General features: G+C 35.2%; 1 protein-coding gene across 2 annotated transcripts in view; it reads left to right on the forward strand.

Moving 5' to 3' along the window:
* The window catches only part of ROCK1 (Rho associated coiled-coil containing protein kinase 1), a 95086-nt gene that overhangs the window by 21737 nt on the left and 57858 nt on the right, over positions 1-15491 (forward strand). For both annotated transcript variants that reach the window (XM_041122835.1, XM_030011200.2), the window contains exons 2-3: positions 10906-10987; positions 14794-14894. In XM_041122835.1, coding sequence (XP_040978769.1) covers positions 10906-10987; positions 14794-14894 — 183 coding nt within the window. The remainder of the gene's footprint in view (positions 1-10905; positions 10988-14793; positions 14895-15491) is intronic.

Here is a 15491-nt window from a genome sequence, read left to right on the forward strand (position 1 = left end):
ATCTGAGAAGCAGACAGCAATTTCCCAAGCAATGACTGTGGAGGGGGTTCTGTTTCCTTTGCTAAAATACCACTATTTCTTAGTGGAGTTGTGCAGTTGCTTTCCTTTCATTGAAGTCTTGACCTGATTCCTTGCAGGCTGCTGCCTAAAGAAGCCTAATACTTTTGAGCTGGGACTGGAATGTTTCTCTTTATGCTTTCATATCTCTGATCTGTCTGTCTTCTATACCATTTTATTGAAGGGAAGTTAAGTACCCGTATTTGCATCCATAGTGTTAATTTTTATCCATCTTACTTTTGCGTTCTAGTGAGCGTTCCTTAGAGTGTTGACTCCCATTGGTCTAAATTGGTAGTTATAAGCGTGTTCGTTTAAACTGAAAACGTTAGGACTTCTAAACCAGAAGCGGTAGATCTATATGTGCTGCCTGTGGAAGATTCTGTCCTCCCAGGATAACCAAGAAAGCTGTGGGGACCTCAAATGACTTTTGCTGATGTAATTTACAAGTGAGATTTGGCTTTTTTTTTTTTTTTTTTTTTAAATTTTCTGAAGTAGTTTACATTTTAGGTGGAGGAACAGGGCTTGCCTTATATTTTTGATGAATGTGATAACTTTGAGAACTCAAAAGGACGTGAGGTCACTTTTTTCCCCCACAAGGTATTTCTGTGGATAGTGTTACCCTGCTGTATGTCAGGTTGGCGGCTCATCTTTGGTTGCAGTTGTTACGGTAGCTGGGAACTCTAGACCTATGAGGCACTTCTTAACGCCAAGTGCTGAAGTCACTGTGGAATGCTGCTTCCATGGTGATAAACATCAGTCAGTTCTTTACCAGTACTCCCTCTTCTTTTAACAATATTTAAATATATATGCTTTAAGTGTACTTGCGTTCAACACATTTAATACAGTATTATTGAAAAGGGCAGTTTTAAGAATCTGTACTTACGCTTTATTTAATCCTAGTGTGAGACAAATATGGCTTGATAAATCATTTAAACCTAAGGTACACCATCTGTTTTCTTATTTTCTACAAGTTAAAATATCAAGAATCTATGTAGCCCTCCAGATAGTTATACAACTGTTTTAGTCTTTTTATGCAAGGTATTCATTCTGTTGATGGCAGAATGTGCCGCATTTGGCATAGAAGCTTTGTAGTTTGTAAAACTTGCCCACAGAGCATATCAACACGTGCAAGCGAACATTTTTAAGGAAAATAAGCTGCAAATATCCAGAGATCACACTTACTGTGGAATGAAATAATATAATTTGACTTAGTATCAATCAGCTTTTGCTGCTGTTACACATCTCCCTGAACTATTTTCAAACAATATCTATTGTACCTGTTTCTGTGTAAATTTTACTGAAATATATTATTGGTGATATTTTGGTCTATATTCTTTGTCTTCCTTGAAGACACTGCTCTCTCATCTGATAGTTGTTCTTAAAGATGTAATATTAAATGGAATTAATTCTGATGCTAAATTGAAATAATAAAGACTAATGTAATAAATTGAAGTTTAGATGTAAAGACTATTAGCACAATAAAATATCCTAGTGTAGTGAAATTAGTGTTGTAATATAGTGTTAGGAGCCTGAGTTTGGAGGGAAAGAAAAACCCCACTGAAATACATTGTCTGGAATGCAACTTCAGACGATGCAAACTTTCCATAATTTTAGGCATACAATAGTGCCTTGAATAGCTGTCATTCAAACAGATCTGTGGATCCAAGATTTCTGCATCAAGTCAGTGGACAGAGAGAGCCTCTGTTGTGAAGGAAGTATGACTTGCCCTCAGTTTTAGTGGAAGTCTGAGGCGTGTAGGTTCTCTGAATTAAATGCGTGCTGGATACTGATAGTACTCTTGCATGCTTTCTGTATATGAGTTGATTTCACAGATTTGCACTGCATTTTATTTTAGTTTAGTTTAGGAGATGTTTCAGGTGATAAGATTCATCACTGCAGTGGAAAACTAGCAACAGCCGGAAAAGCTAAGTGCCTATGAAAGGGCATTACTACTTGTATGTATACCTGTCTGTAGACTTGCACCTGAGGCTTCCTTCAGTGCTAATATGGATGTTAACAATATTGAGAGGTCTGTGGCCTCTGGTGTTAGTGACAGTGTGTATTTCTATACATATGTGTATCAATATATATTGAGATACTGATATTAATTAATAATTTACTGAGTCATGTACTAAGTGTATACTCTAGGAATTTGTCAGTAAAAATGTTGAATGGTTGATGTTTGAACAGAATGCAAGTACATGTACTTTTATATATGTAACTATACAGAATGTGATATGGGTGAAGTTTGCAACTACACATGGAATAAGTCTTTAAAAAGGCTGAAATGAAAGCAATAATGTGTACTGCTTTGAATAATCCTGCCTTGAGGTTTCAAGGTCTCCTTATTGAGATTTTAAATCTTTACTGAGTTAAACTCTTGGCTCTTTACTGAGTTAAAAAAATTTCTTTGCGAAAGGCTATGTATTTAACCTAAATTTGCAAAAGCTCTTTATGAGTATTGCAAGGTATTAAGAAGTAACGAACTCTGTAGAATTGTATCATTCTGGCAACAATAATGGGTGATGAATCAAGGCTCATGTCAGTTTGTATACTTTGCCTAGTCTAACAATGTAATGAAAATTCTTGAGTGAAGTGTCTTAACTCTGTCTACATTGGCTTGTCCGCTTTAAAGATGAAGTACTAAATTCCAGTTTTCTGTTCTCTGGACAGCAAAGTAAATGAATGTGATTAACTTAAAACTAGGTAGAGGGATCTTTTGTGTACTTGGTTAGGGAGAGAGAACTGTAGCAGTATTGGCATTGGCCTGAAAGTTGGCTTTCAAACAGTGCTCTTGTCTGAAACTAGTGGGTTGTGTAGATCTATTTAGTACTTGTTTCTCAGGTAAAATTACACTTGCTCATTTAATTAAAAAAAAAAAAAAGTATTAATGTTGGGCACTAGAGGAAAGTCCTGTGTGTGTGTTTTTCCTTACCAATGAAGTGGCAATAGGGTATTGCCCAAAATAGTAAGCATCGAAGAGCGGTCCAGGGTTTTCTCTTGGTTGGTCAGTAGCATCAGAAAAAGTCTGTCCTTGTCACAAAGGAGTAATGGCTGCTGTGGACTTACTTGGAGGGCTGAAAAACGTGAATCATGCAAAGTTAAGCCTTGTAATGAGGTGGTCTTGTTTATCATTTGCCCCACTGGTAGGGAGTTAAAGGATATTTTTGGTAGGATAATTCATTGCAGGAACTACCTTTATGCAAATCAAAAGCATAGCTTGGTGGTGTAGACAAAATGGAATTGTTTAGGTTGGAAGGGACCTCTTAAGATCATGTAGTCCAACCCCTTTGCTTAAGCAGGGTCAGCTAGAGCAGGTTGCCCAAGACCAAGCCCAGTCAGGTTTTTAACACCTCCACAGATGAAGACTCCGCAACCTCTCTGGGCAACCTGTATTTGACCACCTGCACAATAAAAAAAGTGTTTTCTTGTGTTCAGATGGAATCTCATGTTTTTAGTGCTCATTGCCTCTTATGCTGTCAGTAGACACCATAGAGAAGAGTCTGGCTCCATCTTCTTCATTCCATCCCATTTTATACACATGGGTAAGATTCCCGCCTCCAGCCTTCTCTTCCCCAGGCTGAACAGTCCCAGCGCCCTCAGCCTCATCATGGTATGAGAGATGCGCTAGTCCCTTAATCATCTTTATGGCCCTTTGCTGAACTTGTTCTAGTATGTCCATGTCTGTCTTATACTGGAGAGCCCAGAACTGGGCACAGCACTGCAGGTGTGGCCTCACCAGTGCTGAGTAGAGGAGAAGGATCACCTCCCTTGACCTGATGGCAATACTCTGCCTAATGCAGCCCAAGATGCTGTTGGCTGCCTTTGCTGTGAGGGCACATTGCTGGCTCACAGTCATTTTGTTGCCTGCCAGGACCCAAGGTCCTTCTTGGCAGAGCTGCTTTCTAGCTGGTCAGCCCCCCATCCAGCATTTACTGGTTGCCTGGGGCTTTCCTCCCCAGGTGCACGACTTGGCAAGTTCTTTTTGTTGAACTTCATGAGATTCTTCTCTGCCAGTTTCTCCATGTCCCTCTGACAATTCAAAGATCTGATAATTCAGACAATTTAAAGAAACTTCTGATTTTTTTTTTTTTTATGATTGAGTTGAGGTGTTACTTTTCATGCGTGTTTGAAAATAGGATATAAAAACTAGCTTCTCGCAGGACTTAAATAGTATTGGTAGTTGACCGCAGAGACCATTTATGCATGACAGGGCATTATGACAAATTATGATGAATACGTGAAAATCAAGATCAGTCAGGTTTGTTGATTTAAAGCGTGGAGGGAAGCTTTAGTACTATAGAAATAATTAGGAAAATGGCTATGATACAAGGAACTAAAATATGGATAGTTAGAGATGTAGATCTTAAGATTCACTTTGGTCTTTCCAAAAAAGGAAAAGTAGCAAAGACACTGAACTTGGGTAACTGCCAGTTGGTCCAAGGAATGCGAATTTTGTATGCTGGTAATACCCGTTAAGGTTTTTTTAGTTATTTGAATGCTAGATAAATAGTAAAATAAACAATTGTCTCAATTAACAAAGTTTCAACTGAATTTAATACATTTTTATTTATTATATGCTTCCACTAGATGATACTATGTCATAATGAAATGTGTATGAAGTAAAAAATTCAAAATACAAAGGTGCTATACCTGTACCCTGGTAATGTAGATCGTATACTATATATTTTACTTTATATCCCTTAGAATCCTGAGATAATATGTTTTGCTGAATTGAAGTTGTTTGATGGAGTGTATTTTGAAATATCCTAACAGTAAATTTTGCTATAAAATTGCATTAATATTAATTCATACATCTGAATAAAACTCACTACACTTATGGAATGCTGGTTTTGAGATTAAGGAATGTAGTTACAGACTGAGGCAGTCATGGTAGGACTGACAGTTTGATGCATTAAAACTTTGGAAATAGGTATAGACCAAAATGTGGGAAAAAACGTGATTAATACGGGACTGCTTAAGTCAAACTGAAGACAACCAGTACATTTTAGAGGAATCTGATGAGAAGAAGTTAGCATAACAGCCTGAGAAATTCAATGCTAATAGATTGTGTAGTTAATGTCTTATGTTAATGATAACTTCTATATTATTGCATTCTATATTTTTAGAAAAACTGAAGGGGAAAGTAAAGGAAAAGGCTGTTGCAGAAATCTTTCTGCACATTTCTTCATAAAGAAGCTTATAGGAGTTTCCATACTGGAATCCTTCTTTACAGTGTCCATGCTGGAGGATCACTCTCAAGCTAAAGTGGTACTAGAAATGTGTTTTGGACAAAATGACACAAACAGTAAGACTGTTGAGACTGCTTGATATTTATCCATCTTTTTTGTACCTGATTGTGTCTCATTAAAGCATGTAAGCATGTGTATAACCTCAGTGTTTATCTACATTAGTGCTTAAAGCTGTTTTGACAACCATAGTAAGGCAGATGGTAAATATATAGCTTCTTAATTATTTTTTTCTTTATAGCTTTATAATTATTTTGAAGCAAAAAATCTTTTGGATGATGCAGGAGCTTCTAGCCCAGTAGCAGAACAAGTGAGCCCACAGGTGTTATGTTGGGGAAGAGCTAATGCATGTATTGTGGAAGAAAGTCGTGCTTTGCAAGCCTGGCAGAGTTCCTTGAAGTAATTGCTGAGTATGAGGATAACAAAAAGCTTTTGATGAGGCTCTTCATTTAAGCTTTTTATCAGAACTTGACTGCTTTGGGCTAGGCTTGTTTTGTGGATGGATGAATGAATGAAGTGAGAGCTGGTGATCAATTTATTCAGAACAGAGAGATCAGTAATGGATTCTTAACAGGTCTGTCCTATTTCACAGTCGTAAGTGATTAAAATGGTGAATAATGATTAATTAATAATGATAGATTAGTAAAAATCAAAGCTATAGCAAATCACAGAAGAAATTAATATTTGTTGGTGCATGAGTGATTAAAAGTAGTAGGTGAAATTCAGCATTGATGGATGTTGAGTGAGCGCATGGGAGAAAAACCTCTCATCTTTATGTACTTGTGTTGTTGAATGTTGAACTAGGTTTGATTTATAGTACCCAGTTTTGTGAAAGAATCAGTTTAGTACACAGTGACTATAAAAATTAACCAGATATTTCAGTTAATAACTTAAAATTTAATGAAGAGCAGAACAGGAAACATTGTACTGTATTGTGTACTTATGGTGTGCTCACAACTTAAATACTATTTGCAGTTTCCTCTCCAATTCAAAAAGTATATAGTAGAAATAAAAAAGCACTGAAGGATGGTGGTGGTGTTAATTGGAATAGCTCTCATACAAGGATAATTGGAAGAGAGATGACTGGGGGAAAATGATGGAAGTGTGTAAAGGTGGGTCTTGGGCAGGTGGGTCAAGAGTCATTGTTCCTTTTGTGACTGAAGAATGGCAAGCTCAAAATGAGGTACACTTTCACATAGCCCGTAGGTGGTGGCATTCATATCTATATGGTGCTGTAAATGCAAGAGACTTTTAGTTTTACAGATACAGAAAATGTTTAGACAAAATCACTGAAGAAAATTCTGGCTAGAGCTGTTAACTATGACAGTGCCATTTCTGGCTCACAAATACACCAGAGCAGTACTACCATATGCTGGACTTGTTCATATATCCTCTTTCCTAGACAGCCTTATCGTCATCTCCAGAGGCAGTATATGCGTCCAGACTGACCTTTGATTTTATTCCATATATCTATTCTTTTGAAACTTTTAAGTGTTGTGTAGTGATGAACGAAATGTGGAAATCCTGGTTTCGTATGGAAGAACTGCCTGCACATTGTAATGCCTCCCTAGTATGCCTCCCTTTAATTTCAGTATAAAATGAGGTATTTTAAATAGATTATGAAACTGTTGATGATTTCATTAAACAAATGTGACACTGAAAAGACTGTATCAGACCATGAAACTATTTGAGTGAAGGACTTCAGAAAGGATTTTTTTTCCTCTGTTCTTTTTTAATCACTTCTGAAATACTGTTACCATGTAACATGTAAGACGAATTCATACGTTTGCTTTTATAAACCAATTTATTTTGGTAATGTAATTTAACTATTAACATAAAAGGAAGATGTCTATGTAGACCTCAAAGCTAAACAGGAAAATTGCTCTATAATGACAGAATAAGGTAGAACTTAGCATTAACTGAAAATACCTCTAAGCTACAATACATGTTTCTAAGAAGTATGGGATGTGCTGTATTTAAAGAAGATACATACTAAAAATATATTGAAGCCATCCAAGTGGGGAAAAAATCCATCATAAAAATGAGGCCATCTTATTTTAATAAAATGTATTAAACTATTAGATGTATCATTGCCTATTACGATGATACCATAGTATCCTATTTCTTTAAGAGGAGGAGGGTATGGCTACTATAGGTCTTGAAGGAAAGATGTTCCTTCCTTTTTGTATTAGGAAAAAAGTCAGATGGCATATAGAAAGATTGAGCAAGATGGAAACAAGAAAGCTGAGAGATGAGTTATCTCTGCAGCCACCAACAATCATGATTGTGTCTCCTTTCATTTGGCCTTTACCATTTTTCTCCTAACCGTTATTGCTAAAACTGTGGAGTATATTCCCATTTCTGTGACCTGTGAGCTTGTGTGTTCCTCCTCCCTGTTTGTTCACCAGTGATACCACTTAAAGTAGCCATGCTTCTGTGTTTCCCTTTGTACTGGAACAGCTTGTAGCGTTTGCAAGTTCCTCTGGTTTAGCTAATATAAGTGAAATAAAAAAGCTATTCCATTTTTATGTTGTACACTAGGAATCCTAAATGTTTTACCTCCATTATTCACAATTCTCTAAAATTACCTTAAGCTTAGTCTTGTGTTTGCAGCCCACCATTAAAATAATACCATACTATTTTTTCTTCAGAAACATACTTCGGCTGAAGAAATTAATGATTTTGAGAGTTAAGGATTTACAAATCTCTTAATTATTATAGGGACACCACCCCACCCCTCCTTTTTTTTTTTTTTTTTTTTAAATGAAAGTTTGGAACCAGGATAGTTTCTTCTCTCGATACTGTAGCAAAGGGGAGCTGATTATTGAAGAGCCTTTTAAATAAGCAGCTCTTGGCATGCAGCTTCCTTAGATGTTTGCATGATTTTGAAATGCGATTTGAAATGAATGTGAGGTCAATATCTTGAATCTGTATTTCAAAGGGTTTTTTTGTTAAGTGTTTTACTTGAAAGAGTTCATATCTAAGCTCTGAAAGGCAATGTTTTCCTGGTGAATTCTGAATTAAAGAGTATTGAAATTTGCTTTTGCCTTTTAAAAGTGAATTTGTATACTATTTTTCATCTTTATTTTAGAGCTTTTAAAAAGAAACACAACAAAACACCCAACATGCCTGACAGACCAATGAAACCATGACACTTTCTGTACTTCTTGCTTTTTTCTGCATAGGCTTATATTTTAATATTTTGAAAGAAAAAATATGATACAAAAGTAAGATTGATGTTAAAAGTTTGTAAATATTCCCATTTGTCCTACGTTGTTGTATTCAGTGTTTGAATTAATCTCCCCTCCTCTAAAGAAAAAGACTGATTTCTGGCTTTTGAAGCAAACCCTGAAATGAAGCAGGTAATTGCACTGTCCCAGAGCAAACCAGGATTTGGAGAATGTTGTGTTTCTGCTTGATGTGTGGAAGAGTTTTCTGTTTTAGCTGTGACCCTGGACAAATTGATTGACTCAAAAGGCTTAAGGGCAGAGTGGACCCCAAACTTTGGCAATTCATCACCATCACTCATCTGCTTTTAAAAATCCCTGGATGTGACCTAGCAGCCTCGTAGATGTTCTTTGCCTACTGCTTCTCACAGCGTGGGGCTCAATGCACAGAGCACTTTGTACTGCTGTACAAGCAGTCATCATGGTTTCTCTGTTGAATTTACCACAGAATTGAAATTCTTTAGTGGATTTCCTGGATATTTACTATGTATCTTTGAAAAGGTGTCTTTTAGTAGGTTACAAAGTATTTCTCACTAAGCGGCACTTACCCTGCATAGCTTTATTTCCACATCTGGCTTGAGTCCAAATTGTTGTTGGCCTCTGATTTATATTACTGACCCATTAAAAGTTTTTTCATTGCCATTTGCTTTCCTTTTTCATTATAAGTGTAAGTCCAAAATGATGATCCTTTGATACACTCAAGATGCAAAACCTGACTTTATTTAAGTGCTGTGAAAATACTGTGAAGCTTTTCTTGATTGTTATCATTTTCCTTGTAACATCCCTTAGTTCAAACTAAGCCACTGTATGGAGAGGTAATTTAAAACAGGAATGTTTTTATGAAACTAAAAAATTTAATAACATCCAGCCTTTAAAGTAATTCTGATTATACTTGCAGTTTTACTTCCTTACCCTTGTTTTCAAATTCTAGCATGATTTTACTGCTTATTCTCATTACATCTGAAGTAAGTAATTTCTATCCCATGTACTTCAAAAGTGAGGACTGCAAGCCTATAAATAATTTTGACTTTGATAGCGTTTGATTTTTTTATAGCTTAAAATCCCCTATAGACTAAGGGGGAGAAAATAGGTTTGAATTTGAAGTGAGGGATCAAAGACTAATTTTTTAATCTATATCAAGTGTGTTCTCTAATATATATTCCTGGAAAATAATCTTTGAAAAATCTTATATTCTAGCTTTTCTTTAGGCATAGTTACTTGATGGATGTAGTGGTCAAAGACTGATGGATTAGCTTTCAATCCTGTATTGCATAATTTTATAAAAGCTGAAAACAGTCAAATTAAGTCTAATCAGATCTGAACCGATCAGATCAAAGATATGTCTGGTCTAGTATCTCACTCCCAACAGGTCAATAACAGATAGCATAGACATGTAGGTACGAATCGGACAAGTAAATAGCAGTACTTCCCTGGCATGCTTTGTTAACATCCATAAATTTGTATTTTATGACATTCCTCTCTATTTTTGCAGTTGTCACTTAAACATTACCTAGTTGAGAAAGAAGACTCCATAATTCTATTTGATTCTTCATGATATAATTCCCTAGAATACTTGATAATTTTTCATCAGATACCATATCTGTGGTTTTCAACCAAAATATGTAGTTTAGTTTTTCTCTGAGAAGATGCAATCCACTGAAGAATCATGTGTACCTGTTGTAAAATTTAGACTTAAACTTTAAGTTCGGAAGTTTATGGCACTCAGTAAGACTTTAAAACTATCTTCTTTGTTGTTGTTGTATTTTTCTGTTGTTTCTTTGGTGGTTTTTGTTTTGGTTTGGTTTTGTTCATAGGGATGTATTCCATGGTAGTAATGCCAGATGGGCTCGTGGCTGTTTGTTCCTAGATTTAAGTTAGAATGTATAAAGCCAATATCTTGTTCATGAAAATTCCCTCTGAATTCAATGAATAAAATGTGGCAGTTGACTCTTGGAATTAAATTACCATCATTGTCCTATTTGCCAGTGGCCACTTAATGTTCAAGTGCCTACTGTGTGACACACTGTGACTTTTTAACATTATTGAACTTCATTAGAACTGCTATTTGTTCTTTTTGTATTTTGAAAAAAACAATTTTTTCACGTAAATGTGGAGCTAATTAAGGTAATTAATAATTCATAGAAGTATATTTGTTTTGGGATCGATGGAAATTAAGTTTTGAATGAGAGTCCAGTGGAAGTGGAGGAGTAACAGCTGTTTCATGTAACTGCTAACTGAATCATTAAATAAATGTGAATGGTTTCATTTGTATGGAAAATTGATAGGGACAACTGTTTTTATCTTGTCTCTTCAATTAGCAACATGTGTAATTATTTTTCCAAACGCTTAATTTTGCTTGTTTTTTTTTTCAGGATGGATTAGATGCTTTGGTATATGACTTGGATTTTCCTGCCTTAAGAAAAAACAAAAACATTGATAACTTCTTAAACAGGTGTAAGTATTTAATGTTTCAGTTACTAAATAACAAAAGACTATAAATACCAACAAAAATAAAAAATAAAAGCAGTTCTAGCTTTTTGAAAGGCAACTAGGGATTTGGGGTGCATGAAGGTTTTGGGTGCAAGTTGTTTTAAGAGTCTGACTATTTATTTATTTCCTAGTGAGAACTGACAGCTACCTATACAAATCTAATCCCCAGCAATTGAATGTCCAACTTTGTTGCCACTGTAAATGGCATTGTTTTCAGAGGCACAAAGCCTTTTAAGAGAAAGGCATGTTATCTTTGTTCTTGGCAACCCTCTGGATTCCCATAACTTGCATTGTGATTTCATGTACTAATGTGTCATAAGCAATTAACGGTAAAATGACATTACATGTGTACAGTGTCAAGAAATTGTATTAAAAATTTGTTCACTGACAAACTGAAGCCTGTGTTTTGAGGACGTTTTTTTAGTATAAAAGGTCTCTTCATTATCCCATGAAATTCTTATACTGCATAGCTGCCGTATTTACTTGTGCATGCAGCTGATGTGTCTGCAGAATTCTCTGTATTTTCTCTATATTTTTCCACTACCAGATTTCCTGCACGTTCTACTCGGTAATAACATTTTAAATGAATAAAGTTGATTTTTTTTTTTATAGAACTCATAGTTCTATAGTTTTTGTAATTAAAAAAAAAAAAAAAAAAAAAAAGAGGCTTTAAGAGTCAAGTCTTTTCTAAAGACTGCCAAACAGACAAATTCTGGAAATCATGGCAGAGATGTTTGCTGATTTGAGATTTGCTTCTGCCTGTGGACTGAATGGGCAAGCCTTGAAATTAAACTAATGTTGTTAGATTTTTACAGGCTTAAGCATCTCAATTAAATGTTGTAATAAATGGCCTTTGTGGCAAATACAAAATAATTTGACTAAAGTAATTTTTGTCTTTGCTTCGTTGAAATGTCTGTTTTTGTTTCTGTTTCCAAGTTGTTTTCAAATAGTTTACTTTGTGCAACTGTAAGCAATGATAGTGAATTTGTGGGGTTTATTTTATATTATTCCCCATTTGTGGGAATATATGAGTCCACTAGATCTAGTTGATGGCTCACTTGCACGTAAGCTGGTTGCTGAAGGGCCTAAGTTCAAATGTTCTATTTAACTTTTCACAGTTCAAACCATATTTGATATCATACACGGAGTTACATGCACATTTTGTATACTCAGTTATTTACATAGGAGGTGTGGTGAAACTCTTGGAGAAAAGGGAAGTTGTATTAGGCAAAGGAAATACTCATTGCAACAGATAATTTGAATGTAATTTTTATGAATAGTGAAATCATTAGTGAGTCTCAAAAGAACTTCACTTTTGCAATTGGGGTGAGTGAAGAAAAAGAAAACTTACATTTACAGTTTGATAATGAATATGTTGTAGGTGTAAATTATATACTGTGTAAGATGTGACCTGACGTAATATGAAGGTGAACAGACCATTTCACTTCAAACTTTATTTCAGTTCAGACTGCCTTTAGAACACCCATATTGCTGTGTTTGCTGAAATATGAAAGCAAGCTGTGGATGTGCGAGTAGTGGCCTTAGAGGGAACTGTGAAGTCTAGTTTGTCTCAAATTTCTATTAAAAAAAAAAATTAATAGACATGTAAGAACATTTTCATGTTTATTTTAGTTCTAATAGAAAACTGTTTAAAATATTTTTTTGCAGTATTAGCTGTCCAAACTCTTTGTACCATTTTAGACCAGCTGTCCAAAAGTTTGTACCAGAACTTTAAAATAAATTTCTAGATTGCAAATAAAATAGGAGTTTGCTTTCTTTGTTTTATAGAGTGATTGCTCTATGAATGAGTCCTTACCCCCTCTTATTTTTCTCTGGTTTACACTGTGTATTTGTGGAGCCTCCAAAATCTGCTTCTGCTGCCTAAGGCTGAGGGTTATTTTTGCAAATGTAGAACCTTACTAATTTTCTACCATATAGAATTAAAAGAATAAAGAAATCAATATTGAAGACGGTTGAAAACCTGACTTTGCAGCAGGGACTCAGTTTATTTCAAGACAGCATCTAAGCTTATAATCAAACTTCATGTCGAATTGGAGAATGTGGTCTTTTGCCATGGGAGCTACCCCACCTGTTCATACAGTGTAAGCTGGCCGGGTCTTCCACTGTTAGTGGGAGATAAGGAGCTGCCTATTTAAATAAGTTGGAGCCTGATAAACCTTATTTAACAGATCTTAGCATACGGAGGTCAAATTTCCAACACTTGTTCCTGTAACTTATTGTCTGAAGATAATCAAGTGTTAGTACGTCTACGTCTCTCAAGCAGTAAATTGCAATTTGCACCTGCTCACAAGCCTGTTTTACATTATTTAAAAATCCTTAGCTTAGATTGCTCTTCAGATGTATTTTCCTTAATTCTGTTTTGGCCATAGGTGAGGCTTGTGACTGAAAACTGTTTAAAAGATTCATATTGTGCCTAGCTTTCTTTTGCACCAATGTCAAGATTTTTCATTCAGAAGTGGTGGACCTCCTGTTGTGAGATTACTAGGCAGTAAGTTAACAATAACTAGAAAATTGTTGTCATAAGAATTGCTGCGTTTTAGTTCCGTGCAGTCTTACTCATCCTCCACTATAGGTCAGTTTTCACCAGGGGAAAGAAGGCAATGCATTATTTTTTTAAATTACTGAATATTTTGATCCTTGTGTGAAATAATTTGTCAGAATTTACAATTTGAATATACTTTATTGAAATCAGCTAGCGGTATGCTGCATTGTAAAGGGATGGCTTTACATTAGACAGTAATGCCACAGAGTATTTATTCAAACAAAGCTGTGTTTGCTCCTGTTGCGGTAATAAAGTCTTACTGAATTCTAATTGTACATATGCTGCTTTTGTTTTAGATAATGGCCAGTGTAGGTAGAAATCGAATGGTAATTTTCTGTTGTCAGCCTCATCATTTTTTTTTTAAATATGAACTTAAAAAAGACATTTCTCCTCCTTTCTCTTCCCCTGTCCTTCTTTCTAAACTTTGCTTTTAGGCCTAGAATATTAGTTTTGAAAATAAAATATCGTTGCATAATTTATTTTATTAGAAGCATATCTGTTTTAGTAGATGTTCCTTGCTTTTCAGAATACTGAAGCATGAAGCTTTTCCATGCAATCTCATGCCAGTGTTGACCCACGTGGATTAAAATAGACTGTTTTAATCTTTGACCAAATTTGGAATTAGAATATCTGCCCACTGGGAGTTTGTAAATTATTGTAGTTTATAGAATGACAGGTTTATATAAATAATTGCAATGATTCCCACTGCATGTTTTAAATTAAAATCTGCTTTTTTGAGTATTAGGAATAATAAAACTGCAGGAAACTGAAAGCTCATTTTTTTAAAAGATAGTTTCTTCAAGTGTCTCCTGTGTGTACTTTATGATACTTTCTCAGATGTGTTGCATATTTATCCAGAAATAATCTTTTTATACTGATCAGCTTACAAGCAAGTTTGTGCTGGATATGAAATTTTTACATAGCTTTTTTTGCAGGTGATTATTCTTAAAGAAATTCCCACATTAAGATCTCCAGTACTTTGATTGTACAGTAGAGTAATTGCATTATGTTTATGTCAGGTTTTGGTTACTATGGTAATGAGAATGAGGTCATGCATTCTGCAGAGAGGTTTCCAATAGGAAGGTAGGTTCAAAAGGAAGACAGCTCTTTAAGCAGCACATCTTCCAATAACTGTGAAAAATTGAAATGACATTAATGTGTTTAATTAAATTGATTATATATGAAATGTGAATTTTGTTTTATGTAGATAAAGACACGGTAAATAAAATGAGAGATCTGCGCATGAAAGCTGAAGATTATGAAGTGGTGAAGGTGATCGGTAGGGGGGCATTTGGGGAGGTTCAGCTGGTAAGTTATGTTTCTATTTGTACATTTGAATGTATTTGGTAGTATTTGCTTGTGTTTGTGTCCAAATACAGTGTTCAGAAGATGCAGTCGTATAATATTAAAGCCTTTAGCTTGGTGAAATTTTGTTTCTTTTTACATGGAATGTAAAACATGGAAATGTTTTTGGCAATGTCATATTTCAGTACTCTCAAAGTGCACAAGTACTTGTTTTGCACTGTAGTCATGCTTCTCTATTAAAATAAAATGGAATGTGTATTCCTCATAATCCAGAAAATTAGCCGTTGCCACTGTATACATGGACACTTGAACAAATCTTCAGGACTAGAAGAATTTCTGCCAGTTCAGGGACTACACCAGATTTTTGTGGACATAGTTAATCACAGATGAGAGATGTTGTGTGTTGTTTGTGATAATTAGCAACCAGGCTTGTTCATCCTGCTTTATTAAATTGAGAACTGGTGGGAGAAACTGAAAGTATGGCAGCAAGTATACATGGCTGCTAATGAACTCTGGAAAATGCTTATAGTTTTAACTTTATGGTATTTAGCACGTGCCAGTATTTGTCCTTTTAAAGACACATACCTACAAATTACAAAG

Source organism: Aquila chrysaetos, chromosome 4 (genome assembly GCF_900496995.4).
Source record: "Aquila chrysaetos chrysaetos chromosome 4, bAquChr1.4, whole genome shotgun sequence".
Taxonomy (NCBI): Eukaryota; Metazoa; Chordata; class Aves; order Accipitriformes; family Accipitridae; genus Aquila; species Aquila chrysaetos.